The sequence below is a fragment of the Spermophilus citellus genome, assembly GCF_964194105.1.
Source record: "Spermophilus citellus genome assembly, chromosome: X".
Taxonomy (NCBI): Eukaryota; Metazoa; Chordata; class Mammalia; order Rodentia; family Sciuridae; genus Spermophilus; species Spermophilus citellus.
The window spans coordinates 2,353,276-2,380,641 of NC_138190.1; the positions used below are offsets into that span (position 1 = coordinate 2,353,276).

General features: G+C 54.7%; 1 protein-coding gene across 1 annotated transcript; it reads right to left on the bottom strand.

Annotated features, from left to right (window-relative positions):
* Positions 1-513: 513 nt before the first annotated feature.
* On the bottom strand, positions 514-27,366 carry MXRA5 (matrix remodeling associated 5). Its single transcript, XM_081276639.1, has 7 exons — positions 27,059-27,366; positions 24,783-24,998; positions 18,761-18,890; positions 17,670-18,060; positions 9,707-14,476; positions 6,464-7,364; positions 514-2,800 (listed from the first exon to the last, which is right to left on the bottom strand). Exons 2-7 carry the CDS (start codon positions 24,968-24,970, stop codon positions 886-888), a joined length of 8,295 nt encoding a protein of 2,764 aa, XP_081132765.1. The 5' UTR covers positions 24,971-24,998; positions 27,059-27,366; the 3' UTR covers positions 514-885.

A 27,366-nucleotide genomic window follows, 5' to 3' on the forward strand; every position in this document is an offset into this window, starting at 1 on the left:
GATGGTTGGACTTGATTGACAGGTAACGCACTGCAGAAAAGTCTGGTGGCTTTTTAAATTTTACTATTTATTTTTAGAAGACTCTGCATGCCCTTCTATGGGGGCCTGGATTCCTCTTTTCCTTTGGCTCCTGTTTACATCACCCAAGGACAGTTTTCAAGATGAATTTTATGTGCAACAAAATTTAATATCCCAGCCTCCCCCCATACACACCACCACCCCCACCCACCACCAATGTAGGGTTCCGGAAGGCGGCCGGGGAGAAATTTGTGTTGAATGGCATTTCCATGCCTGCTCTAATGTACCCGAGTCTTGTAAAGACCAATAATTTATTATTTTTTAATGAGCTAGAAAGTCTCTCTCTTTCTACTCTCATCGTCTGAAGGGGGAAGAAAACAATTTTTTTTTAATATTTATATTTATAACAGTATAGATATTTCCAGAGGAAAGTCTTTACATCTGACATGGTGTGCATATGAAACCGGAGATTTAAAAACAAAAGCACTGACCCCCTCTGACTCTGAGCCCTTTAAGGGAATTCTGAAGCAACAGAGGAAGTTGCCAGAAATTTCTAGAATGTTCCATCCTGTGGAAAAAAAAAAAAAAAAAAAAAAAAAACCACGGCTGAGAATTCACCAGGTGATCCTATTTCACAGGGATAGCAAGACAATCCGGGTCCTCCTTGCTGGGGGTATCAGCGCTTCTTTTGGCCAAGGATGCTAGGTCAAGGTCAGCCTGACCTTGAACCCCACGGGGGAGCAAAGTGCCCTAGTGCGACTCCTTTCCGAGCTCCCATCCTCAAGCCCTGAATTTCCCTACAAATGACCTCACTGGGTCTCACCTCCCAGTGAGCAGCGGCCACCCACGAGCGTCCTGCGGAGGTGGTCAGTAGACATGGACGTACGTGGTTTTGGAGTCCGTTCCCAGGATGTTCCTGGCGGTGCACTTGTAGAAGCCGGCGTCCCTCTGGGTGGCGTGCTGAATGGACAGCGATCCCTGGGGATGAAGGTACCTGTTCCCGTACAGACGGGCCTGGGCCCCGGCAGTCAGCTGCGACTTGTCCGGCAGCTCCCACGTGATCTCAGCCTTGGGAATCCCCATGGCCAAGCAGTTCATCTTCACGGTGTTCCCTGGGCGGGTGTAGACCACGGGCACGGGCTCGCTGGTGATGCGCGGCGGGTAGGCGATCACGATGACCGGGGTGCTGACCACCAACGAGCCATACGGGGTCTCCACCCTGCACACGTAGGTGCCCCTGTCGAACACCGAGGCCTCACGCACCGTGAGGCTGCCGTTTTCCGAGACGGAGACGCGTCCCAGGTCTTGGGGACCGTCCAGAGCCATTCCATTGGGGAGGGTCCACGAGAAGCGCCCCCGGCCGGCCCCAGGAGGGGCGCAGGGGAGCTGCAGGTTCTCTCCGTTGATGATGCTCACCAGGTTGTGGTACTGCTTGCTCGGTTCGGGTTTCAGCCCCACCTTGAGCGACACCAGCCTCTCCGAGTGGCCGGCGGCGTTGCGCGCCACGCAGCGGTAAGCCCCGGCGTCCACCGAGGACAGGCCGCTGATGTGCAGCATGCCGTCGCGCTTGTGGTAGAATCGCTGCAGCTGCTGGCCGCTCGGGAGCTCCGTGCCGTTGGGCAGGACCCACAGCAGCGTGGGCGGCGGGGTCCCCGAGGCCGAGCAGTTGAGGCTGATGGTGTGGCCGGCCATGGCCGTGATCTTCTCGCTGACCGGGTCGTGGAAGACGGGCTTCTCCAGGGGCTCCAGGACCATGAGCTGCACCATGAGCCTGGCTTCTCCGCCCTCGTTGCGCGCGATGCACACGAGCTGCACCGAGTCGGTCTTCCTCACGCTCCTGATGTCCAGGGAGCCATTGCGGTGCACGGTGACCCTGTTTCCATAGTAGGGCGCGGGCAGGATGACGCCCTCTGGGAAGGCCCACAGCACCCTGGGCGACGGGATGCCCTGGGCTTGGCAGTCCAGCAGTTTCCGGCTGCCCGCGGTGGCCACCTCCCGGACCGTGGTGAGGGTGCCGGGGTGACCGTTGATCCTGGGGGGCTGCACGTGAACCTGGACCCACACCGTTTTCCTGTCCTCGCCTGCGCTGTTCCGGACCAGACAGGTGTAGTTCCCGCTGTCGGAGCGCTGCGCCTTGTGGATGAGGAGTGTCCCGTCCTCGTAGACCTGGTACTTGTCCGACGACGACGACGCGGGGATGGGCCGGTGGGCTGGAGAGAACCAAGTGACCTTGGGCACGGGCTCCCCCTTGGCTTTGCAAGCCACGGTGGCCACCTCTCCGTAAGCCACCTGCACCACCGAGTGGGTCTTGTTCCGGATGGCCGCGGGCTCGGCCACCACCTGGACGCGCACTCGCATCTCGTCCTTGCCCACCTGGTTCTCGGCGACGCACGTGTAGTCCCCCTCCTCGTGCGGGCCCACCTCGTTGAAGTAGAGCGTGCCGTTGTGGAAGACCACGTAGCGCTTGGTGCGCGCCCCGCTGTCGTCCGACTGCATCAGGGAGTGGACCAGGCTACCATCCGGCAGGCTCCACGAGATCTCCGGGTTGGGCAGCCCCGTGGCCACGCAGTCCACCTTGAGGTCGCCCCCGTACAAGACGCGGTGGTCATTTTCTTCCTTGTGCTCGATCTTGGCGGGCTTCATCTCCACGTTCACCTGGAGCACCACGTAGTCGTCCCCCACCTTATTGCGGGCCACACACAGGTAATCGCCAGCGTCTTTGTCGGTCACCGACTTCACCACCAGGGTCCCGTTGGTGAACACCTTCACCCGGGAGTCAAAGCTGATGGAGAAGAGGAGAAACGAGTCAGGGGTCAGTCTGGCAAAATCACCCCCTGCCCCTGGCTTTAGGTGCCAAGAAGAACACAGAAATGGGTGGTTTCCAATAGGGCAAATTTGGCTCACCACCATTTATCATCTATGTCCAAAAAGGGAAGGTGTCGCATCATTCCAACACCAAGATATGGTGGGAGGTGTTGGAGATGCTGATCACCCCCAAATTGAGCACTGCACATCCTGAACAACTATCCCAGGATGGCTCATAGATATGCGCGATTGTTGTGAGTCAATTAAAAGCAAAGCCTGAATCTGGGTGGTGCAGGCCTGTAATACCAGTGGCTTGGGAGGCTGAGGCAGGAGGATTGAAAATAGGAGGCCAGCCTCAGCAACTTAGCAAGGCCCTAAGCAACTTAGCAAGACCCTGTCTCTAAACTTATCCAACTGTAACTGTAACACATGAGTCATCTTCTCCTCCTCGCCCCCTGCAAGTCTCTCCTTGCTTTAAAAAAAGAAAAAATACAAAGAATCAACAAAAGAAAGTTTCTTTTTCTTTTTCTTCAAAAGAGTGAAGGAAACCAACCTACACTTAGCTACACCAAGATAAAAAGTGAGGAAGTTTAAATAAATAAAGTCAAAGATAACAAAAGAGACCTTTGACCAGTTTCTGGGGAATCCAAAGGATCCCATTTGGAACAAGGCCACCCCGAGGACTTTGACAACCTGCAAGAAAAGTCCAGATTCCCAGAAAAGGTCAGTTCACGGAAGGATCGGCGCACGCAGCTGCCTGTACAGAAGCCCCATGGATTTCTGCAGCATCCAGGGGACGGCGTCCAGAGGTGGACGATTGACCACACAGAGGAATTTCCTGCATGTCTGACCTTGGGCTGTCCTGGTTGCAGATTCAAGGGTGTGGAATGCAATCTGAGTCCTGCTCTGTAGTGTGTGTGTGTGTGTGATCAAATGTCTGCATCAGGGTGCAGAGTTTTGTCTTCAGACTTGCCCCTTGGAAATCTCAATGCCTCCTGCTTTCTAGCGGCAACCTATAGAAGCTGCTTATGCCTGGATTCCAATCCCTTAGTAGTTCCTAAACACGGCTCCATTCTGCTGGCACATCTAGGATTGTGTCACAGAGTTTTAAACACACACATATGCACACACACACACATGCAAAAAAAGCTCAACATTATAAATACATGTATAGAGAGAGAGAGAAAGAGAGATGCAGGGGTCACCTGTATATATTCTGCTTGCAGAGTATGCATATATAAGTAGAATGCAAAATATATTTGTATATATACAGAACATACATATATAAAACATATAGTGTCTATATATGAAGATGGATGATTGATAGATACAGACTTATTTTTTTTTCTTGGTACCTGGGATTGAACTCAGGGACATTCGACCCCTGAGCCCCGTCCCCAGCCCTATTTTGCATTTTATCTAGAGACAGGGTCTCCCTGAGCTGCTTAGGGCCTCCCTTTGGCTGAGGGTGGCTTTGAACTTTCAATCCTCCTGCCTTAGCCTCCAGAGCTGCGGGATGACAGGCATGTGCCACTGCACCGGGCTTGATCATTGTGAACAAAAGCAAGCACTGACGTTGACCAGTTAAACTGTGTGATTTGGTCTGTGTGTGTCCATCAAGCCACAGACTTGGTAACTGGTCTGAGAATAACAGGGCGGGGGTGGGGGGTGGGGGGAGGGAGGAAACATTTTCATATGCATTGAAACAAGTTTGCATCCAAAATTTCCTAGGGCAGCCTGCGTTTCTGAGCCTAGGGAGCTTCTCTAGCAATGATTCCCCAGCCCCGGGTGCAATCCAGGCAGCAAACCTGAAGCACGCACACGGGCTGCCCATGCCCAGGAATTTGGCCTCTGCAGGGACATTCCGAGAATCTGTATTTTTAAACAATGCCAGGCCTCTCTGCATCTGTAGAGAACTGTGAGCTGCCGGGCCGGCCAAGGAGCCCGCTCTGTGATAGATGAATTCCTGTCACAAAGGGGCTTCCCTGCTCATGTCTCAGAGTGTCATTAGCAGGGATTAGTAAGAAGGAAGCCACAGAGACCGAGTGATTTATGGGATCCGGGTTCACGGGGACACCCTGAGAGAAGCACTCGCCAGCCAGCCAGCCGGCTGCCGGCAGGATCCGCATTCCTGAGCTGTCCATGTTTCAACGCTGCTGCCCGGGGCCAGGACAGAGCCCTCGGAGAGCCCATCTGCTGGGCTGGAAGGGGTTCCAGGGGAAACCGGATACGTGGAGGTTTGCAGGGATTGTGCAAGACGGGCCGGCACCGCCCGGCTGCCTGGGGTGGGAAGCGCAGGGGGGGAGAGGGGCTGAGCCTTGTCCTGCACTGGGAGGGTCCAGGAGGGCCTCAGGGTGCACAAGGGACCTGGAAACCCAGTGACCTGGCTTTTGCCTGTACAGATGCAAGACACACACACACACACACACACACACACACACACACACACCCTCCTCCGCAGCCGCAGCAGGATGAAGCTTCTCCCTCATTTCCTGTTCCTCCAACGTGTCTTCGGTTTCTTGAGAGTCGTATGAAACAGACCAGGGCCTGGGCTTTTGCAGACGAGCATCTACACATGGGTGCATCTCTGTGGTGGGGGGACACCCCGGCACCCAGCCTAGACAGCAGTGGCATCCCAGGTCCCCAGCCACCGGGAGCCAGGAGCACATTGACCCTCCAGGGAGACACCAGAAAGGTCTCTGGTGATAGACAGATCATCTGTCTGGTGATAGACAGATGAATAGATAGATAATAGGATGGATTATAGGATAAAAGATGGCTAGACAGACAGGGGGTAGATAATAGGTGGGTAGGTAGAAAAGAGTTTAGATGGTGGATGGATGATGGGCAGAGACTCTGTCCTGCAAGTCTCCTCCACACTGGGGCCCTCTGGGGCTGGGGGTGCTCTGGGGTGGGCTGTGCTGTGCGCTGCAGGAGGTGCAGCAGCCTCTCGGGGCCCCACACACCAGGAGCCAGGAGCAGCCCCACCCAGGGTGTGAGAACCACCTGGACAAGACAGAATGGGTAGATGGCAGATAGATAGATAGATAGAAAAACAGATAGATAAACAGAATTGGTAGATGACAGACAGATAGATACATGGATAGATAGATAGATGACAGATAGACAGGATGGATAGATGATTGATAGATAGGTAGACAGACAGGTGACAGCTGGGTGGATGGATGATAATCCTGCAGGTCTCCCCTGCACTGTGGGCCTTTGGGGCTGGGGGTGCTCTGGGTTGGGCTGTGCTGTGCGCTGCAGGAGGTGGAGCAACCTCTCTGGGCTCCACACACCAGGTGCCAGGAGCAGTTCCATCTCAAAGTGACAATCACCTAGATAGATTTGGTAGATGACAGACGATAGATAGACAGACAGGTGACAGCTAGACAGGAAGAGATTCTGTCCTGCAGGTCTGCTCTGGGGCTGGGGGCTCCCTGGGGTCGGCTGTGGTGGGCACCAGGAGGTGGAGAGCACACAGACCTCTCTGTGTGGACAAGGGCCCTCAGGGCCCAGTGCCCAAGCGTCCTCATGGTGGACACGGATTCTCGCCCCTTTGGGCCACCAAGTCCGTCCCCCAACACGCAGGACGAGCGCAGGGCCCAGGGATGAGCCGGGAGCCGGGGGGAGCCCCTACCTGAAGAGCGAGTCGATCGTGCGCTTGGACGGCAGCCTCCAGAGGATGCGCGGCCAGGGGTCCCCCGAGGCGCTGCAGTCCAGCCGCAGGGTTCCCCCGTACCGGACGTCGGTCCTCCGGGGCGAGGTGCCTGTGATGCGCGCGTTGGCGGCGGCGCGCTGCACGGTCAGCTGCACGGTCCTGCGCGCGGTGCCCACCAGGTTGGCGGCCACGCACTCGTAGCGTCCGCTGTCCTTGGGCGCCAGGTTGCGGATGTAGAGCGTCCCGTTGGGGAAGACGAAGAGGTTCCCGCGGACGAACTGCGACGGGCGCACCTGGGAGCCATCGGAGAGCAGCCAGCGCACGGTGGGCGGGGGCGCGGCCCGGGCCGAGCAGTGGATGTGGATGCTCAGCCCCGGGGGCAGCGAGATGTTCTCGGCCTTGTCCTGATGGATGACCGGGGGCAGCGCGGCCACGTGCAGGCGGATGGCCAGGCTGTCGGCGCCCGCCGCGTTGCTGGCCACGCACTTGTACACGCCCCTGTCGGAGAAGGAGGCGTCTTTGATGGACAGGGTCCGGTTCTCGTGCAGGGTGATTCGTCCCTCCACGGGGGACACGGCGTGCCACACCCTCCGGTCCGGGAAGATCCAGGAGATCTGGGGGAGCGGGGTGCCCTTGGCTAGGCACTCCATGGCGATGGTGTCTCCCAGGTACACGGTGACGTCCTGGTAGCGCGAAGCCAGGATCTGCGGCTGTTGCACGGTGACCGCCAGCGCCACCACCATCTTGTCCACTCCGTGCAGGTTGCTGGCCGTGCACAGGTACTGACCCCGGTCCTGCGTCTGAACCCTCCGGATGACCAAGGTGCCGTTGGCAAGGACCTCAAACCTTTGAATCCGGGTGTTGGGCGTCATGAGCGCTCCTGGCCAACAAGAAAGATCGCGGTTAGGTCTCGGCCCCAAATGCACCAATTTCCCTAAAAACCCAGCAAGCATCAGGGCTTGGTCAGGGTGTCCTCCTCTTTAAGCCCCAAACTTCAGGAGGAAATGTGGAAGGATGTCACTATCCATGAAAGGAATGCACATTGGATCACACAGAGGTGTCACAGTGGCACCTGATAGAACTGGTGTCACCAAGAATCAGGAAGGGATTCTGTGCCCATGGCTGGGGATTGGAATGTCCACCACAAACACCAAGGAAAACAGGTCAGAGGTTCCTTCAAGGTGTAAAAAAAATAATACTAGGGTCTTGGGCTCCAGTCAATACACCCCTGGGGGTATGTCCATAGACAAGGGAATCAGTGTAGGGAGAGACATCTGCACCTCCATGTTCATAGCAGCGTCATTCAGAGTCGCCAAGATATGGAAGCAACCTAAGTGTCCATCAGAGGGGGAATGGATATGAAAATGTGTCTTGTGGGAACCAGGGACTACCATTCCGGCTTTGCTAGGAAGGAGATCCTGCCCTTTCCAACAGCACAGATCAACCAGCAGGATGTGAAGGGAAATGAGCCCGGTATAGAGGGACAAAAATCACCTGGTCACACTCCCCTGGGGATCTAGCTACACAAGCTGAATACAGAGGCCAAGAGTAGAAAGGTGGTCACCAGGGCCAGAGGAAAGCGAGTGGGGTGTCCAGCCAGATTTTTTATCACTGTGATCACAACAATTTTAGAGGAAAAGTTGATCTGGGGCTCCTGGTGTCTGAGGTTCAATCCCTGGTGGCCGACTCCATGGCTCTGGCCCAAAGGGAGCAGAACAAAATGGCGGCAGGGCCTGGAGGAGGAGAGCAGCTCAGGACAGGGCGCCAGGGAGCAGAGAGAGCTCTGCTCACCAGGGACAGGAGAGAGACCCCCAAGGCACAGCCCAGGGACCCCCTCCTCCAGCCACACCCACCTGCCTACAGTCACCACCCAGTGAGTCTATTCAAGTGGATTAATCCACTTATTAGTCTACACCCAGTGAGTCCATCCAAGTGGATTAATCCACTTATTAGTCTACACCTGTGTGTACTGGGGACATGGACACCCTAGTCTTGAAGATCCCATCCACCTCCACCCACAGGGGTTTCCCTGAGTTCACAGGAGGAGAAACTGGCCGGTTGTTGTGGTTGAATTGAGCGTCTCTCGTGTTTCCGCGAGAGAATCACCCCCTGCAGGCGGTCAGGGGGGCAGTGAGCAGAGACCTGTGTCTCTGGATCTCTAAAGTTTCCATATTTCCCTGCCCCAAAGGCTCCTGAGCTGATGACACTTCTCAAGGCTCTTAATTCTAAGCCTCATTACTTCCTTCCCCCAGGGACCAAAAAAATGACCTTATTCCTGGACCCCTTCCCTACATTTCTTTCTTTCTTCTTTTGTGTGTGCAACACTGGAGATTAAATCCTGGGGCTCTTTGACACCGACAGGCAACCCCAGTCCTTGTTATTTATTTTTTGTTTTGAGACAAGGTCTCCCTAAGTGATTAGGGCCTCCCTAGGTTGCTGAGCCTGGCCTCCACATTGCGATCCTCCTGCATCTGCCTCCCAGTTTGCTGGGATTTCAGGCATACACCACCACACCCGGTGTGTATATATATTTATGTAGATGATTTGTTTGAGGTTTAGCTCTTCTTTCTGTTTCCAATCTGCCAAGAGTTTTTTTTTTTTTTTTTTTTTTTTTTAACGACTCTAAAACGGCTCATGCTGTCTTCCTTGGTATTTGGTTTTTGGTGACCTCCCAAGTGACCTTTTTATGCTTCTTATGATGATGCTTTACCTAAAAGAGGGGTTATTCCAGCCAGAACAGCTGGATTCCAAGTAGAGGTCATTATCATGGAGTGAAACTGGATTCCCTCAAATTGACCCACTGCAATTCTAACCCCTGAGAGCTAAAGAATTGATCAAGGGAAAATGAAGTCCCCAGGGTGACCTGACCCCAGGACCTTGGGATGTGCTGTGGGTGGAGATGGGTCTTTAGAGAGGTGATGGAGGTGCCATGAGGTTCTCAGGATGGCCCTGAGCCAGCAGGAGGGTCCCTTACAGAAGATCTCAGAGCCTAAGATATTTCCTATCGAAAGGACCAAAGGATGTGTTTCCATGCCGCCATTAATATGTCACCCACAGGCTAGTCCCTGGAGTCCGTTCTCCAGAAAGGAACCAAGTCTAAGTGCTCAGATGCTTCGTCTCGTCCCACCGACCCCTGAGCTTCCCAGAGTTCTGCTCCTGCCTGAGCCCACAGACTCCAGAAGCATCCCCTAGGGCCCCAATCCAGATGTATAAGCCGCTTACCTGTGGAAACCTTCGTCCAGGTGATGAAGGGCTTGGGCTTCCCTGTGGCCTCACACGGGAACGCGAAATCCGTCTCAGCCGTGACGGACACAGTCTGCGGAGACTTGGTGACAATTTGGGGCTTCTCCCCCAGCGCCCAGAATTTGGACGTTGGCGGTCCTCTGGCAAAGATCTTGGAGGTGCTGTGGTGGAAGGTGCCAGAGGCCTGGGCAGGAGGCGTCACCGAGGGGACAGAGCTGCGGGTGGAGTAGATCAGGGGGACGTTGTGTAGGCGGGTTGAAGGGGGTGCTGTGGTCCTGGGAGGACGCAGAGGAGGAGCGGGTGGGCCAAAGTCCACGTGGATGGTGCCCTGAGAATGGACCCTGTGGTAGGGACCGGGGTTCATTTTGTTGTCTCTTGTGACTGGGGCGGGAGAGGGGGACGTCTGAGGCTTGAGAGTGACCCCCAACTGTGGGAAAGAGGGAGTCCTGTTGATGAAGAAGGGGAATCGCCCAACGGAATATGGGGGGACCCTGGACTTTGGAAGCTCTCCAGCAGGATGTCTGGATTCAGGGATGCTGTTGCTTCCAAAGAGTTTGTTATCGCCGTTGAGTCGGTCCATTCTTTGGTCGGTCCGCTGCGCACCAGGAATGGCGGGTTTGGGCAGGTGCAGTGGAACGCGAGCTGTCGTCGTAGTCGCCGGTTTGGGAGCTGTGAAGAGTTTGTTCTCTGGGAAAAGCCTGGAAGGAAATGCAGTTACTTCTGGCTTCCTGGTCGGGTGACGAGATGGCTGGACAGTTGCCAAGTATCGTAAGGAGCTCTGAGTGGCCATCTCTGGTGACCTGGCTGTTCCCCTTGGTAGCGGAGGTCTGGCAGGTTCTCTGGCAGGCGGCTGAGAAATATGGAGTCTCCCATCCTGACCCTGAGTGTCTGGAGCGCGGAACAGGCTGTTTTTGTGGCTACCGTCAAATGCTTCCTTGTCCAATTCCTGCCTCGGAGATGCCTGCAATCCATCCTGGTGGGAAGACGGGGGAGATAACTCACTGGGCATCCCCTGAAGCTGAGTTCCCTCATTGCTTCCCAGGCGATCTTTGGTTTCTGGAGTCCCCGCAGAGTTCAAGAAAACGTGTCCCTTGTTCCCTGCTGGTGTTGGAGATGTTCTCAGGGTAAGAAGGACGGGTTTGGTGGTGGCTTGTCCCAACGATGTAGAGACGGTGGGTAGCGACGTAGAGGCCACCTCCTCCAACCGGGCAGGATTGGAGATGGGAGTCTGTGGTCCTGTTTCAGAAGAACCAGGGACCACAGTGGTCTCACCCTCATCCTGACCACTGGTGGTGGTCCCCGCCTGACTTGAAGACCACTCTAATTGGAGGTCTGAGACAGGGGTTGGGACACCAAGTCCCTCCAGCCGGAACGGTGTGGACACCGGAGCCCAAGGGGAAACTTCAAAAGTAGAATCCACCTCTCCCAACTCTTTCAAAAATGGCGGATCTGTAAGTTCTTCCCCCAAGTTGGTCACAGGTAGGTCTGTGTGCAGTGTCCTGGGCTGGGCTGTCCTTGGGGGACTCCAACTGGGGGCTCCCGGAATGCCTAAAGGAGGAGATTCTTCCTTGAAATCCCCCCCAGTGGAAGCCCAGGAAACAGAAGTTGGTGAGACACTCACGGAAGATGCACCGGGGACCGAAGTGTCCGTTTCATCGCGGTTGTTCACCTGGGTGACACGGTCATTGGCCATTTCTTTTCCATCAGACTCGGGTTTGTGGGTGACCACAGTGGTCCCTGGGATGGTCGCGTGAGAGGAAGGTATTTTTGTGGTGGTTGTGAAACCATGTGTCACTCCAGGGACCTGATATGGGTCCCCGGTTCTCAGAGGGACAATTCTAGGCAAAAGTGTGGTTTCCAGACTCGGAGGAACAGCATGGTTAGGTTCATCTTCTGGAGAGGGGCTGGGCTTGGACACGGACGCCGTGGGACTCACGGTGGACGTGGAGGACCGGTGTTTGTTTGGCCTCTTCCCGTTTTTCCTCCGGGGGGTTCCCTTGGATCCAAGCTCTGGAGGCTTCTCCAGGTCCAGCCGCTTGGTATCAACCCAAGAGGTGGGGACCAGGGAACTGTCCCCTTGGCTTGGGGTCTGCGTCTCAGGGACCTGAGTGGGTGGAGCAGAAGACGTCCCTGTCGGGGGCAAAGCTGTTGCTGGGGTCTGCTTGTGGCGATGGCGGAACTTGTTGGGGCGAGACCTCCTCCTCCCGCTGGGCCTCCTCTGAGAAGTGGGAGTGGCCGGTGCTGAAGGTGAAGTGGCCTTCGGACTGGACGTTGTCATGGCTACCACGGTGGTACCCTGGTGGGGTCGAGCTCCAGTTGTGGATTCCCCGGGCTGAGCCATCGGAGAAATGTGGCTCGTGGCGGTCAGCGTGGGTTTGATGTCTGGCCCTGCGGAAGGTCTGGACACGCTCGGGTCTCCCCCAGACGTCTCCGCCATGTCCTGATTAGTGAGTGGAGGACGTTGGGTGCTTAGGCTACTCTTCTCAAGGTGGGAATTGTCCGTTGGCCCTGGTAGAGGTGACAGGGCTGGGTCATCCGGTTCCCCTAAGGACCCCGATGGACTGGTGTCACCCACCCACGCCGTGGGGGTCAGAGGAAAGTGTGCAGATGTCCTCTCCTCCCCTGGTTCTGAATTCGTCTCCAGATCCTGATGGTAAGACTGCACCGTCTCAGACTCGGCCAAGGAGCTTGTCTCCAATGGAGTCTCCTCGTCCTCTGTTGTACCTTCTGGCATGGACGTGGCGTCCACGGCCGGAGACCAAGTCTCGGCCAACTCATCCTCAACCTCTTCCTCTAGACGTGCCCCTGTGACTTGGGGTCCTCCGAGAACCACGTCATCGTGGGTCGAGCCGGTGGACGACAGGGTGCTTGACTCCTGCTGTTCTTCACCAAACAGAGACACGTCTTCTGAGGACCCTTCGTCCATGGCGACCGTCTGCACTGGAGACACAGAGGGCGGAGACACAGCAGGGGACAGAGAGGTCACTTCTGGACTCGTGGATGGAGAAGTCGTGGTTTCCGGGACCTGGGGTCCTTGGGTGCCTCGGGGGAGATTTTTGCCTCGCACCCTGGCTAAGATATCTGCCCAGCGCTCGGGATGGATCTGCTTGTTCTCCATGTTGATCCTCCGCCTGGACTCAAACACTCTGCGGCCCTCCGCGACGTTGGCCTCGGGCTCTTTCTCCGGATGCTTCCAGAGCTTCATTTTCCTCCGCCCCTTCTTGATCTTCTTATCTCCAGGGGGAGCCTCGTCCCTCGACTTCATGACGACCTGTTGGTCCTTGGGGTGTGGAACTCTCCTGGAAGGGTCATCTTCCTGCCCTGTCCCCGATCCTCCTTCGTCCTCCACAACGTCTCCCCTCACTCTGGAAAAGGCCTTAGCACCTGGACGTCTGCCCCTCTTGGAGGACCGGCCGGGTCCATTCTTCTGCACCGCGATTCCCACCGTGTAATGGTCTGCCCCTTTCTGGTTGACGGCCACGCATCTGTAGTAGCCACCGTCACCGACCTGGAGCTTGGGGATGGACAGAGACCCATTGGGTAGCAGATAGGCATGGGATGTATTAGCCGCAGCGCTGACCAGTCTTCTGTTTGGAAGGATCCAAGTGACGTGGGCTTCGGGTATTGCCAACGTACTACAAGGTAATATGGCGGACTCCCCTGGGTCTTTGTCAATGGTCACTGTGTCTCTGTCCAGGGGCGGATTGGGGGCACTCATCACCAGCACCTTGTACACCACTTGGGCAACTTCGTCCCTCACCTGAGCCACACACTGGTACAACCCTGAGTCCGATGGTGCCATGGATCGGATCCTCAACTGCCCACCACTGAGGACGGAGAACCTGCTGACCTGGTCACTCATGGGCGCCTTCAGGATGGAGCCGTCTGGGAGGACCCAGGAGATGGATGGACTCTCGGATGCTTTGACATTGCAGCTCAACTGGCACTGACCGCCTTCCAAGACCGTGTGAGCGCTCTGCGCGGCCCCGTCGCGCTCGATCATGACCCAGCTCCTGCCCCGAGCGTTCCTGGTGTCTTTGGGGGACACCGTGTGGGAATACTGGGCCTGGTAGGAGAGCAGAACCTTCCTGGCCGTGCTCTGCCTTCGGTTCAACTGGATCTCGACGGACGGCTGCATGACCCACTCGGGCTCCGCGAGAATCTGGGCCCGGACGCCGGTGTAGTAGAGGGCATCCGCGTCGGCGTCCTGCCGGTACTGGTAGCTGACCCCAGGGTCCTTGCTGAGCCTGACTTCTCGGTGCAGCCTGACGGGGACCTCACTGTAATAGGCGATCAGCTTCCACAGCTTTTCGTAGTTGTCCCTGGTCATCGGACACTCCAAGTCCAGGGCCAGGGTGGCGTTGACGTCAATCTCCGGGGGGTCCGTCTGGTTCAGCTGAACGCTGGACAGATCCCGCGGCTTCTTGATGTCACACAGCAGCAGGACCATGTTCTGGTGCTCGTCGGTCATATTCAAAGAGATGTTCCATGGCGGGGATCCGAAGCCCTCCGGGGCCCGCGGGCTGTCCCCCGCCTCCTCTTGATCCTGCTCCTCCTCCTCCTCCTCCTCCACCTCCTCCTCCTCCAGGCGACTCCGGTTGTGTCTCAGAGGGGACTCTATGGACGGCTTCAGGCAGGCGATGTCGGTCACCTTGAGGATCTCCTGCTTCTGGAGCTTTCTGGGGCTGGAGCAGGTGGCACACAGCTGGCCCCCTTCGTAGGCTTTGTCCTTCTTGCACTTGAGGACCCCTACACCAGAGAAACAAGAAACACCCAGTGAGTTCAGGAGAACAGCCGAGCGCCGAGCCCGGCAAGGAAGCCGGACAGTAAAGACTGTGCTTCTGTGTCGGACACAGGTTCATATCCACGATGAACCAGCAGCAGCAATTGTCCAGATCCCAAGTCCCCAGTTCCAGGACACCATGCGCTAACTCACGGGGGTCCTAAAACGAGAGTCCTGCCACCCCGTCCTGAGGTTTGGACCCTGATTAGCAACACTCATGATGTTGGTCCCCTGACAAGTCTCCCTGCCTAGTGATGCGGTAACCATGGTAACAACCAACAGCAATGCCTTATTCATGTGCTGCTGCTTTCTTGCACACCAAATCAGCAGATGTGGAAAAGTACAGTGAGACCCACTGTGTGCCGCACGTACTAGTGCATCATGATAAAGATATCACTGGTTTATATAGGGTGTGGCTTAGATGTGGGGTGTCCCCAAGAGCTCATGGGCGGGACAATGCTAGAAGGTTCAGAGCAGAAACGACATGGCTTCAATTACCACCCTTAACTTAATAAGTGGATTAATCCACTTGGATGGACTCACTGGGTGTAGACTAATAAGTGGATTAATCCACTTGGATGGACTCACTGGGTGGAGACTCATAGTGGATTAATCCACTTGGATGGACTCACTGGGTGGTGACTGTAGACAGGTGAGGTGTGGCTGAAGGAGGGGGTCCCTGGGCTGTGCCTTTGGGGTCTCTGTCCTGTCCCTGGTGAGCAGAGCTCTCTCTGCTCCCTGGTGCCCTGTCCTGAGCTGCTCTCCTCCTCCAGGCCCTGCCGCCATTTTGTTCTGCCTCCCCTTGGGCCAGAGCCATGGAGTCGGCCCACCAGGGACTGGACCTCGGACACCAGGAGCCCAAATCAACTTTTCCTCCTGTAAATTTGTTCTTCTCAGCTCTTTTGTCAGTGATAAAAAAAAAAGCTGGTTAAAAAATTACACTCTATTTTTCCTGGTATTTTAGAGTGTGCACTTTCGTCTTAGGAACTGACTCTGCTTAATGAATCATGCACATAATTTTTTTTCCAGTATTTTTAAGTCTGAAAACATCATTCACATGCATTTATACAATTTGCCTTCTGTGAAGGTCCAGGGGAAGCCACAGAAGTAAGGGAGACACATAAGAATATTTCCAGGTGAAGGGCCAGCTTTGGTACGAAGCCCTTTCTCGTCTTACCTCCCATTTATCCATCGTTCCCCTTGCTATATTATCTGATTTTCATTTGTACAGTGCGCACCTTGAGTTCCTGTCTCTTGGAGCCCTGCCTCTGAGATCTCTCAGAATTTCCTTTCTGCCCAATGCTCCGTCTTTTTTCAATGATCCTCTTGCACTGATTAGGTTGCAACCCTCCTTCTCCTGGCTGAGCCTCATGGAGGAGGGGGCTCAAGCCCGTGCATGGCTTCAATTACCAGCCCTCAGCCAGAGATGGCTCCCATATGCCTGTCCCCTGTCCAAACAGTCTCCGGGTTCCACGCCCAATTGCATCCGTGACACGTCTATTTAGATATTGCAAACCCTCCATGAAGTGGCATCTAGGAACAGCACCACACTCCTCTGCAGCTTTATCCGGTGCCAGCCTTTACGGAAACCAGAAGAGAGGAGCACATTTAGGTGGCGCCCTCGGAGTCGGCTCCTCCCCTTCTGTTTCAGGACATTATCTGGGAACCTCCCTGTGTGACTTTCAAACATCGAGCACCTTGGAGTGAGCACGCTGGGATTCTTTTTGGAAGTCACCATCCTCATGCAGCGACACACATGCAAACATCCAGGGTCACGTGCGCACACCACGGGACAGATACACATGTGCACACACAAAGGCATATGTGTGCAAAGGCATGCACACGTGTAGACCCTCTAGATAAGGCCAGAGGTAACTCTGGTCCATCAGAGCTTTAAAGTTCTACTGCCTACGGTGCAGGCTGCTAGAACCTAGTGAGTGGATTAATCCACTTGGATGGACTCACTGGGTGGTGACTGCAGCAGGTGGGTGTGGCTGGAGGAGGGGGTCCCTGGGCTGTGCCTTTGGGGTCTCTGTCCTGTCCCTGGTGAGCAGAGCTCTCTCTGCTCCCTGGTGCCCTGTCCTGAGCTGCTCTCCTCCTCCAGGCCCTGCCGCCATTTTGTTCTGCTCCCCTTGGGCCAGAGCCATGGAGTCCGCCACCAGGGACTGAACCTCAGACACCAGGAGCCCAAAGTAAACTTGTCTTCTTCTAAAAGCTCATGTGTGAGACACTACAAGAACCTTCAGAGGGGAAACGAATGGGTTAGGAGAGGTGTAGACTAATAGTGGATTAATCCACTTGGATGGACTCACTGGGTGTAGACTCATAGTGGATTAATCCACTTGGATGGACTCACTGGGTGGAGATTCATAGTGGATTAATCCACTTGGATGGACTCACTGGGTGGTGACTGCAGCAGGTGGGGGGTGGCTGGAGGAGGGGGTCCCTGGGCTGTGCCTTTGGGGTCTCTGTCCTGTCCCTGGTGAGCAGAGCTCTCTCTGCTCCCTGGTGCCCTGTCCTGAGCTGCTCTCCTCCTCCAGGCCCTGTCGCCATCTTGTTCTGCCTCCCCTTGGGCCAGAGCCATGGAGTCGGCCACCAGGGACTGGACCTCGGACACTGTGAACCCCAAATAATATTTTTCTCCTTCAGGATGTTTCTCTGAATCAGTTTAGAACATCTGTGTCTTCTCCTTTCTCTCTCTCTCTCTCTCTCTCTCTCTCTCTCTCTCTCTCTCTCTCTTCCCCCCCTCTCCCCCTCTCTCTTCTTCTTCTTCTCTTTCTCTCTCTCTCTCTCCCACCCTCAGCCTTCTCTACTCCATGTATTCCCTGATGCATTTCACAGCTCAGGGACCCCCAGACCCTTCCCCATCCCGGTGGCTTCTTGGAGTCTAGCTACAGTCTGGAAATCACAAATCTCCCTGCTGAGACCCCCCAACCCATGGAACAGGTGAAGCAGTGACTTTCTGTGCGTTTTCCTCAAGGGCAAATAAATGCGTCTACACCATTGAAGAGAGGGGTCCTAACCGCCAAGTTGCAACCTTTGCCGTGGGCGCCGACGTCCCCCAGTGCAAGATGCCCCAACCGCACGAGAAGCTCTTTCCTGGAAAATGGAACAGTGCGCGCGCTGAGCGTCCAGCCAGGTCCGCCCTCCTGGCCTTACCTCGGGACCTCGCGCCCCATCCCAGGAGCCAGGCCATCCCGCAGCCGCAGGCCCAGGGGTTCCCGTGCAGGTAAAGGTTCTCGAGCAGCGGCATGTTCTGCAGCATGCCGTCCGGCAGGGCCCGCAGGGCGTTGTCGGCCAGGTACAGGTGCCGCACGGTGGACAGCCGGAAGTGGTCCAGCAAGGTGAAGGTGCAGAAGGTGTCCGGGTGCAGCTGGTGCAGCAGGTTGCCCTCCAGGTGCAGGAGCCGCAGGGACAGCAAGCCCTGGAAGGCCTGCGGGTGGACGAACTCGATCCTGTTGTGGTCCATGTGCAGCCGCATCAGGCTGGAGAGGCCCTGCAGCGTCTGCCGCGTTATCACGCGCACCTTATTGTAGCTGAATTTGAACACCTACAAGGAGGGGGGGTGGCAGAGACGGAGCGAGAACAAACCAGTGAATTTAAAAAAAAAAATCCGGTTTACAGCCAGGCGCACACCTGCGATCCCAGCTCTGGGGAGGCTGAGGCAGGAGGACTGCAAGTTGGAGGCCAGCCTCAGCAATTTAGCAGGGACTTAAGCAACTCCATGAGGCCCCATCTCTAAGTAAAATACAAAGCTGGGATGGGGCTGTGGCTCAGCGGTTAAACGTCCTTCGGTTCAAATCCCCATACTAGGAAAAAAAAAAATCTGGTTTACCATTGAAAAAGACTCAGCCACATGGAGGGTGTTGGCACACACTTGGGATCCCAGCAATTTTGGAGGCTGAAGCAGGAGGATGGCAAGTTGGAGGCCAGCCTCAGCAACTTAGCAAAGCCCTAAGCAATTTAGGAAGAGCCTGTCTCAAAGCAATAAAATGAAATGAAATAAAATAAAATAAAAAGGACTGGGGGTGTGGCTCAGTGGCTAAGTCCTCCTGGTCCAATTCTCAGTTAAAAAAAAAAAAAATCTCACAGCCATTACAAAGGGACAGGAACCTCAAGTCATTGGGGTTCCCATTTCATGTCAAAAAATACACATTTTATAGATCATCAGGGGAGAATTAGAGTTTCCCCTCTTTACAGATGGGCTCAGAGGGTGGGATTAGCCAGGCTCCTCAATGCTGGGGACTCACCTGCAGAGCGCTGAGGTCCCGCAAAGCGCCATCGGGGATGCTCGGGATGTTGTTACCGTGGATCATGAGCAGTTCCAGCTTGGTCAGTCCTGCGAAGGACGTCTCCGACAGAGCCTGGATACTATTAAACCTGCAGAATACGGGGGTCGCCGTTAGAATCAGCCACAGCAAGTGTTTCCCACATGAGACCCATTTCCCCAGGCCCCTCAGGAGCAAAGCGAGGTTCCGCCCCAGCCCTTAAATCTCTGTGTGGCCTCGCCCATCTCTGGGGTGTGCAAAGGAACTGATGCATTTTTTTACTCTCTCTCCACTAAAAAAAAAAAAAAAATATGCACCCGAAATGTCAGCCTCAACTTGCTTCTGGAGTCCAGAGACTCTTGTGGAGGGTGGTATGACTTAGAATTTTAAATGAGTCTGTTCCAATCGGGGAACTGCAGTTTGAAATTGTAATGATCATGATTGACACAAAGCTAGCCAGAATGAGCCAGGTGGGGTGGCTGACATCCCAGCAGCTCCGGAGGCTGAGGCTGGAGGATGGCAAGTTGGAGGCCAGCCTCAGCCACTTATTGAGGCCCTAAGCAACTTAGCAAGACCCTTTCTCCAAAAATAAAAATTGAAACAGCTGGGGATGTGGCTCCGTGGTTAAGCACCCCTGGGTTCAATCCTTCGTACCAAATAATCTCTGGCTGGAATGGAATCGGCCACCTGGCCAAGAAATAACAGGGAGACCAGAGGAGAAACTAGGAACATAGAATGAGCATCAGTAATAAAAATAGCAACTATGTTGTTCAGGTCAGAGGAAAGCAGGAGTTAGATATCACAGCGGCCAGTGCTTCGTCATAACACATGCAAGTGCTTAAAAATCATGAAAGTTGAGAAATATCATAATGCAAAAAAAAAAAAATGAGTTAATATTGCTGTCCACTTGGAATCTTCTCAGAAGCATTCCAAGGGCCAAGTTCAGAACTTCTACATTGCAGCGGACGTCATGATAAATGGCCTTCCTAAGTAGCCCTTTGCTCTTTTAAGGAACCCCCCCCCCTCTGCATTTAAGTGCAAGCACATGATTTTGCACAAGAGATTCTTCAGCAATTGGCCAGACACAGTGGTGCACACCTGTACTCTCAAGAGCATGGGAGGCTGAGGCAGGAGGATCATGAGTTCAAAGCCAGCCTCTGCAAAGCTGAGGCCCTGAGCAACTCAGGGAGACCCTGTCTCTAAATAAAATGCAAAATTGGGCTGGGGACGGGGCTCAGGGTTTGAGGGCTTCTGAGATGCACACCTGTCCCAAACGACCCGAGTGTCCAATTGCATTCCAGAGAAGCCTGAGGCCGACGGGCAATCTCAGATCTCACCTGTGCATTTCTTCGCCCATTTTCTAAATCTGCTTTCGGCAAACAGGAAATGCACGGGTGGTTTTGAGGAGAGAGGAGAGAGAACCTGCCTTAATGGGTACCGGGTTCCTCGGGGGGTGATGAGAATATTTGGAGCTTAGCATGGATGACGACCTGTCACTCAATTGTACACCTTCAGGGTGCAGTTTGATGTTACTTGATTTTTACCTTTTCCAAAAGGGCCATTTACAGGATCTCTGTGGATATACTTGGTTCTCTACTCTGTGGGACAGCTCGCCCAGGAATCAGCAGATGTCCACCTTCTCTCTGTCCTGGGGACCTGTCTGAGGTATTCCATGTTTATGACACTTGGACTTGACTCGTCTAACTCAGAATTCTCTGAGCAGGGTGTGATAACTGGACAGGTCCCACCAGGGCACATCTGGTGGTGTCTGGAGATGCTGTTAGGTGTCACGTAGGGTGGACGTTGCTACGGGAATCCTGTGAGTGCAGCCCAGGAAGCTGCCTGATGTCCCACAGTGCACAGGGACCTCCACCACAGAGAGGGAGGGGGCCTCAACACCAATAGCAAGGAGGTCTTGGAAATATGGCCTTAGTATCAAAGTATCTATCTGTCCACTCATCCATCCACCCATCCATCCACCCACCATCCATCCATCCATCCATCCATCCATCCACCCATCCACCCCTCCAGCCACCCATCCATCCACCCACCCATCCATCCATCATCCATCCATCATCCATCCATCCACCCATCCATCCACCCACCATCCATCCACCCATCCATCCATCCACCCATCCACCCCTCCAGCCACCCATCCATCCACCCACCCATCCATCCATCATCCATCCATCATCCATCCATCCACCCATCCATCCACCCACCATCCATCCACCCATCCATCCATCCACCCATCCACCCCTCCAGCCACCCATCCATCCACCCACCCATCCATCCATCATCCATCCATCATCCATCCATCCACCCATCCATCCACCCACCATCCATCCACCCATCCATCCATCCACCCATCCACCCCTCCAGCCACCCATCCATCCACCCACCCATCCATCCATCATCCATCCATCATCCATCCATCCACCCATCCATCCACCCACCATCCATCCACCCATCCATCCATCATCCATCCATCATCCATCCATCCACCCATCCATCCACCCACCATCCATCCACCCATCCATCCATCATCCATCCATCCATCCATCCACCCATCCATCCACCCACCATCCATCCACCCACCCATCCATCATCCATCCATCATCCATCCATCCACCCATCCATCATCCATCCATCATCCATCCATCATCCATCCACCTATCCATCCATTCATCCAACCATTATCTATCCATCCATATATCTATCTTTATGTCAATTATCACTTAATAATCTATTTATCTAATAATAATAACAACCTATTTGTCCATCATCTAATCGACCATCTGTTCTGTATCTATTTATCCCCGACCTCCTTATCTACCTATCTCTCTACCATCTATCGATCTATGGCAGTGATTCTCAAATAGGACTTCTGTGACCCCCTGGGGGACACTTGGAATCCTCTGGAGACCTCCTTGTTGGCCCCAATTACGCCATTAACATCTAAATTAAGCATCACATGGGGGATGCTTCTGAAATCCTAGAGAGGACAGGACAGCTCTGTGAGCTAGAACCACCTTACCTCAAACAGCAAACAGGTCCTCGGGGTCAATTGTGCTGGGGTGGGCCAGCCCTGCTCTGTCCCCAGGTAGGGCCTCTGCGCTGCCTCGTTACCTAGGATTCCTCAGTCACCCTCTCTGGGGTGGAGAACTCACTAAGGAGAATGTATATGGGCATCGAGAGCCTTTTCCGTTTCTTGGATCCTTAGCTGGGTCTGAAAATGGTCACCAGAGGGAGGATGGCCTTCGATGGAGCAGGTGGGCTTGTGAGGTCAGTAAGAGCCCGGAGAGCCATGTTCATTCCAAGTCCAAGGGGCTAGTGAATGGCGGGGGGTGGTATAGGAAGGGTTGGCAAGAACCCAACTGGGCATTCAAACAACCCCGTTGGCCACCGAGGAGAAGTCATGGCGGGTGGACAAGAGAAGAAGTGGAAAACCAAGACAGATTGTCTATCTTAGCACCCACCAATGGAGGATGAGCATCAATCATCTCTGCATCACCTAAAATCCAGCTGGAGACCCATTCTGCAACATATAAGCACCTAGATGTACGTGCTAGAGTATATTTATCACCCATTGATGGGCACCGACTGCATACATAGCAAAGTCAGGGAAAAAAGCGGCTTATGTTAGACACTCTATGCAAGATGAAGTCTCACACAGCATCAAAAGCAAAATATTGTCATTTATTTATTTGAACCCAGGGGTGCTTAACCACGGAGCCACATCCCCAGACGTTTTTACCTTTTGTTTAGAAACAGGGTCTCTCTAAGTTGTTTAGGGCGTTGTTAAACAAGTTGGCCTCCAACTTTTGAGCCTCCTATCTCAGCCTCCCACCGCTGCACAGCGGCAGAATTATTTTTAAAAGAATGTGGGCAATGGAGAAATATCAACAAATTCGTCTTGTGATCCGAGGGGGGACGGTGTCTTTAAAAGTGTCTAGACTCCACGCTCGATGACGGATCGTGTGTGTGCCTCTCTTTGGAAAAAATATTTGGAAACTCCTTTTTCTGGAAAGCTCTGAGGCTTTCCAAGCAGGGAGCAACAATACCAACTGCGAACACTAAACACAGCTGTGTGGGAAGGAGACATTTCATTAGGACGCTGGCAAGGGGCCCTCCTTGCTGGAGACTCACGCTGCCTCTCCAAACCGCGGGGAGATAAATCAGATCCCCAGTTTTCTCAGCATCGGGCCTCACCCCCGTGTCTCGGGCTGCGTCTCTAATTTTGCAAAAACATGCAGGAAGCCGGCTTCACTGTCTACTGTGAAATCATGAGTGATTAAAAAAAAAATGGTCTATTAACCCACATGACAAATGAAGCCAGTTGGAATGGAAATACTTGTTGGTGCAATGAACTGACGCCTTATGGAATTTTAATTTCTTTCTTTCTTTCTTTCTTTCTTTTTTTTTGGTACTGAGGATTGAACCCAGGGGTGCTTAACTACTAAGCCACATTCCCCGCCTTTTTATTTTATTTTTTAATTTAGAGACAGGGTCTCACTAAGTTGCTTAGGGCCAGCTAATTTTCTGAGGCTGGTTTTCAGATTGCAATCCTCCTACCTCAGCCTCCACAGCCTCTGGGATTACAGATACCTCCCTGCCTCCTCCCCCCCCCTTTTTTGGTTATAAGTGACACTAATATATCTCAAGATGACACAGGCGCCAACAGGAAATAGCATTCTAATATCTTACTGCTTCGTGATTCCTGGCCTTTATCATAGGATGTTTAAGACAAAAACTGCAGAATCTGGGCTCTAATTTGGAGGCTGGTTACATTTCGTGCTTACAAAAGAATGCAGTTTAAAATGGGTTTGGTAGAAAAACATCCCAGACCAGCTATAGGATGGACGGGGATCATCATACAGATGAAGCAATTTGAAAGCAGTTGCACAATTATCAGCCTTCACCTTGGGGAGGATGCATGGGGATTTTTTTTTTTTTGTACTGGGAATTATACACAGGGGCTCACCCACTGAGCCACATCCCCGATCCCTTTTTGTATTTTATTAGAGCCAGGGTCTCACTAACTTGCTTAGGGCCTTGCTAAATTGTTGAGGCTGGCCTCCAACTTGTGATCCTCTGCCTCAGCCTCCCAAGCTGCTGACATTAGAGGCACGTACTACCACGCCTGGCAGTTTAGACAATTTTTACTCCCATCAGAGAAATAGTAGGAGCCAGGCACGGTGGTGCCCGTCTGTCATCCCAGCAGTTCGGGAGGCTGAGGCAGGAGGATCCAGAGTTCAAAGCCAGCCTCAGCCAAAGCGAGGCCCTAAGCAACTCAGTGAGACCCTGTCTCTAAATAAAATGCAAAATAGGGCTGGGGAGGGGGCTCAGGGGTCGAGGGCCCCTGAGTTCAATCCTTAGTACCAAAAAAAAAAAAAAAAAAAAAAAAAAAAAAAAAAAAAAGAAAGAAAGAAAGAAAAAAGAAAGAGAGAGGGAGAGAGAGAGATTTTGAAGAATCTCATTTAAAAAAATTACTTTATCATAGTAACTGATGACCTTGTTTCGTAAAACTTCATGAATATTCTCATTTTCAATCGGCAAATACAGAGGACCTTTTTTGCATCCTCCATGAGAGAATCCTATCAAGGGATGCCGAGGTTTTCTACCCATTTTACTTATTCCCAGGGTCCGAAGTCTCTCTGTTTAAATAGGCAGCGCGTGTTTCATTGTGGCCACAGACGTCCACATGGACCAACTATTGAGGCAGCTTCCAACGTGTGGGTGCAAAGCTATTAATCAACTTCATGCATGTTGCAGCCAATTGGTGGATAGAGCCAGATAATCGCTGGGGAGGATGCATTTGGAAGAAAAATAAAATAAAACACCTGTGATCTCTATTTCAAGCACAAAGATGAGCGACGCAGGACAGAGACCCCCCCCTCCCCCCCCCCAGGGAAGTTCAGCAGAGACGCACGCGTCTATGCAAAACCCGATCGAGTCGCGCTGCAAAGACATGGAAATTGCTTCCAAGGAAGGAGGTACCAACCCCAAATTGATCCTCTCCACGTGTTTGGAAATCCCAGCCGGAACCGCAGGCAAGGACCGGAACGTGCAGTGGACCTCGCTGGGCACGTAGCAGGCGCAAGGGTGAGGACAGGCCCGCGCGCCTGGAGGCTGGCCCCCGACCACAATCAGCACCACGGAGAGTGCCCCCCACTGCGCCTGCGTCAGCATCCTGGGCGGGTGCGGGGTCCCGGGACACCTGCGGGCGAGAACGCGAGAGGGTCTTACTTTCCGGCTGCGTAGTAGACCTGGTGTCGTGACCTGTGCACGTTCTCTTTAGTCAGGAGGGTAGAAAATGACCTTCAGTCTTGACATTGATGGTTGGATTGGGAAACACGGAGGGCGCAGCCGAGGGGAGATATGTTGACGTTTTTGCAAAATAATAAAGATAATAATAATAATAATAATCAATAACGAGTTTAATCTCTGCCTTCCAAAAGCATGAGCCAAAATCCACAATCCAAATTTAAATTTAAAAAGCAAAAAACAAAATTGCTTTTGAATAGGATCATAGTCTTCTTTCAATTTCATTATGTCTTCCTCGAGTGCCCAAAGACGCACCGAAAGGAACGAAAATCGTAGCATTATTTGTGAGGGGGGGGGGAAATCAGCTGATTTTTTGGGGGGGGAAACGCATGGGTTTTAATGGTGCGCTAGGGTGGTTTGCTGGGAGTTCAGCTTGGGGTGAACCTCTGTAAAAATCGAGGAAATACGTGCCGACCCAACAGAAATGTTCAAAATATATATATAATGAAATGCATCAAATGGGGAACGCTCATAAAAATGTTCGATGGCCCCGGCCACCTCGTTTGGATAGCGGTGATGCGGGTTTTCCGTCACGCCTTAGCGACCTAATGATTTTGGCCAATTCTTGAAGGTGGTTGACTTGGGAACAGAGATGTGCGTGGACAAGACACAGCGGTCTTCTGGTCTTCTCTCGCTCCTGCAAGGTCCTCTACCCCCCGCTTGCCCAGGCGTGGAGGACCCCAAAGTCGGTGCTCCCTGAAGCCCGTGTGCGCGGCTCGCGGTTCCTCTGCGCGCCAGGCTCGGGCTCCGCGGCTGAGCGCGGGCGCCACCGGCTCCCGGGGCTTGGTGAGGGGGACTTCCTCCCTGCGGGCTCCGGGGCTCTCCCCGCCCGACGGCCAGCGCGCCAGACCTGCCGCTGCTTCCTCCAGGCGCTCCGGGCCAGCGCCCTGCGCCCTGCACCAGCGCCCTCGGGCAGACGCGGACCCAGCGATGCAAACGGACCCGGTGGTCTTTGCTCTCCAAGCGACCTCCTCCGCCCAGTCCTCCTGCTCCCCCGGGGGGGGGGCTCGCCCCAGGGAACCCTGCTCCTAGGGCGCCCCGAGCTGCCCTGGTGGGCAGGCCAGCAGTGGGCGGTTTGCTCCTGGTCGAGCGCCGACTACCTGGAGCGGCCGGGCGGGAGGCTCTGCGCCCCTGGCCGGCTTCCAGGGCCCGCTGGGTCTCGCCCCGCCGGCGGCGCGGAGAATTAGGAGCTTTCCTGCCCCGCGGCTCGGGGGTGTCCCCGCGGGTCCCTCCCAGTCGCCTGCGGCTCGGACCTCCGGCCCCATCTGTCCCCAGCGCTGATTCGCGGGGGTTTCCGCACAGCTCGGTTCCCATCTGGACACTGGGCGGTCCCCCTTTCCCACCAGAGGTCTGGGGGAAAGTGAGGGAGAGGGGAGGAGGAGGGGGATGAGGAGGAGGAGGAGGAGGAGGAAGGAAAAGGAGGAGGAGGAGGGGAGTGGGTCGGCGAGGAAGAGGAGAAGGAGGAGGAGGAGGACCGCGAGGAAGGAGATGAGGGGACCGACCGGAGGGCTAGAGGGAGGAGGGGAGGCGGGGGAGGGGGAGGGGGAGGGCAGGAGGGGAAGGAAGGGGACGTGAGCCAGAGGAACTTGGATAGGAGCCCGGGGTATTTCCCCCAGGATCCCAGGAGCAGACTCGACCTCACTTCGAAAAGCGTTTGGCTGCCCGGTGGAAAGCGGCTTGGAAAGCTGCTGGGGGGAGGGGGAGGCGGGTGTCGCGTTGGCGAGAGAGAGAGAGAGAGAGAGAGAGAGAGAGAGAGAGGGGGGGGGGGGAACAGCAGCCCCGGTTGCAAATGCATCCGTTCCAAGCCCCCACTTTAAATTGCGCCACGGACCCTGGGATGCGCCTCCTGACCCTCGCGCCCAGGTCCTTCCGTTGGGCTTCCTCCCACTCCGTTCCCCCGTCTGCAGGCAGAGCCACCGTCCCCCGCGCGCCTTGGCCACGCCGGGTCCTCACCTGCCCTTGGGAAGCCGAGGTCCGCGGGAGCCGTGCGTCGGGAGCGTCGACGGGTCTGGGGCGCGCGAGTCACCGCCGCGAGTCGGTCGGCGAGGCCATGCCCTCGCCGGGGCCCGGGGCGAGGCTGCTCCGCTTCCCAGCGCGGCGCCACCAGCCAGCGCCCTTTTATCCCCGACGCCGCCGGGAGGCTTCCCCGAGTCCACGCCTCGGCCCACCCCCACCCTGCCCCACCCCGGGGAGACGGCAAGCGGGCCTGAGCCCAGGGACCCTGGCCGCGCCGCTGCGCGCTCAGCCCTCGTCTCGCCTCC

Excerpts from the sequence above, each read along its gene's own strand:
- MXRA5 (XM_081276639.1), bottom strand. The coding sequence starts at position 24,970 with ATGCTGACGCAGGCGCAGTGGGGGGCACTCTCCGTGGTGCTGATTGTG. Across the intron at positions 14,477-17,669 it reads ATGGGGCGCGAGGTCCCGAG|GGGTCCTCAAGTGCAAGAAG; the intron begins GTAAGGCCAGGA and ends TCTCTGGTGTAG. Across the intron at positions 7,365-9,706 it reads CTGGACGAAGGTTTCCACAG|GAGCGCTCATGACGCCCAAC; the intron begins GTAAGCGGCTTA and ends CTTGTTGGCCAG.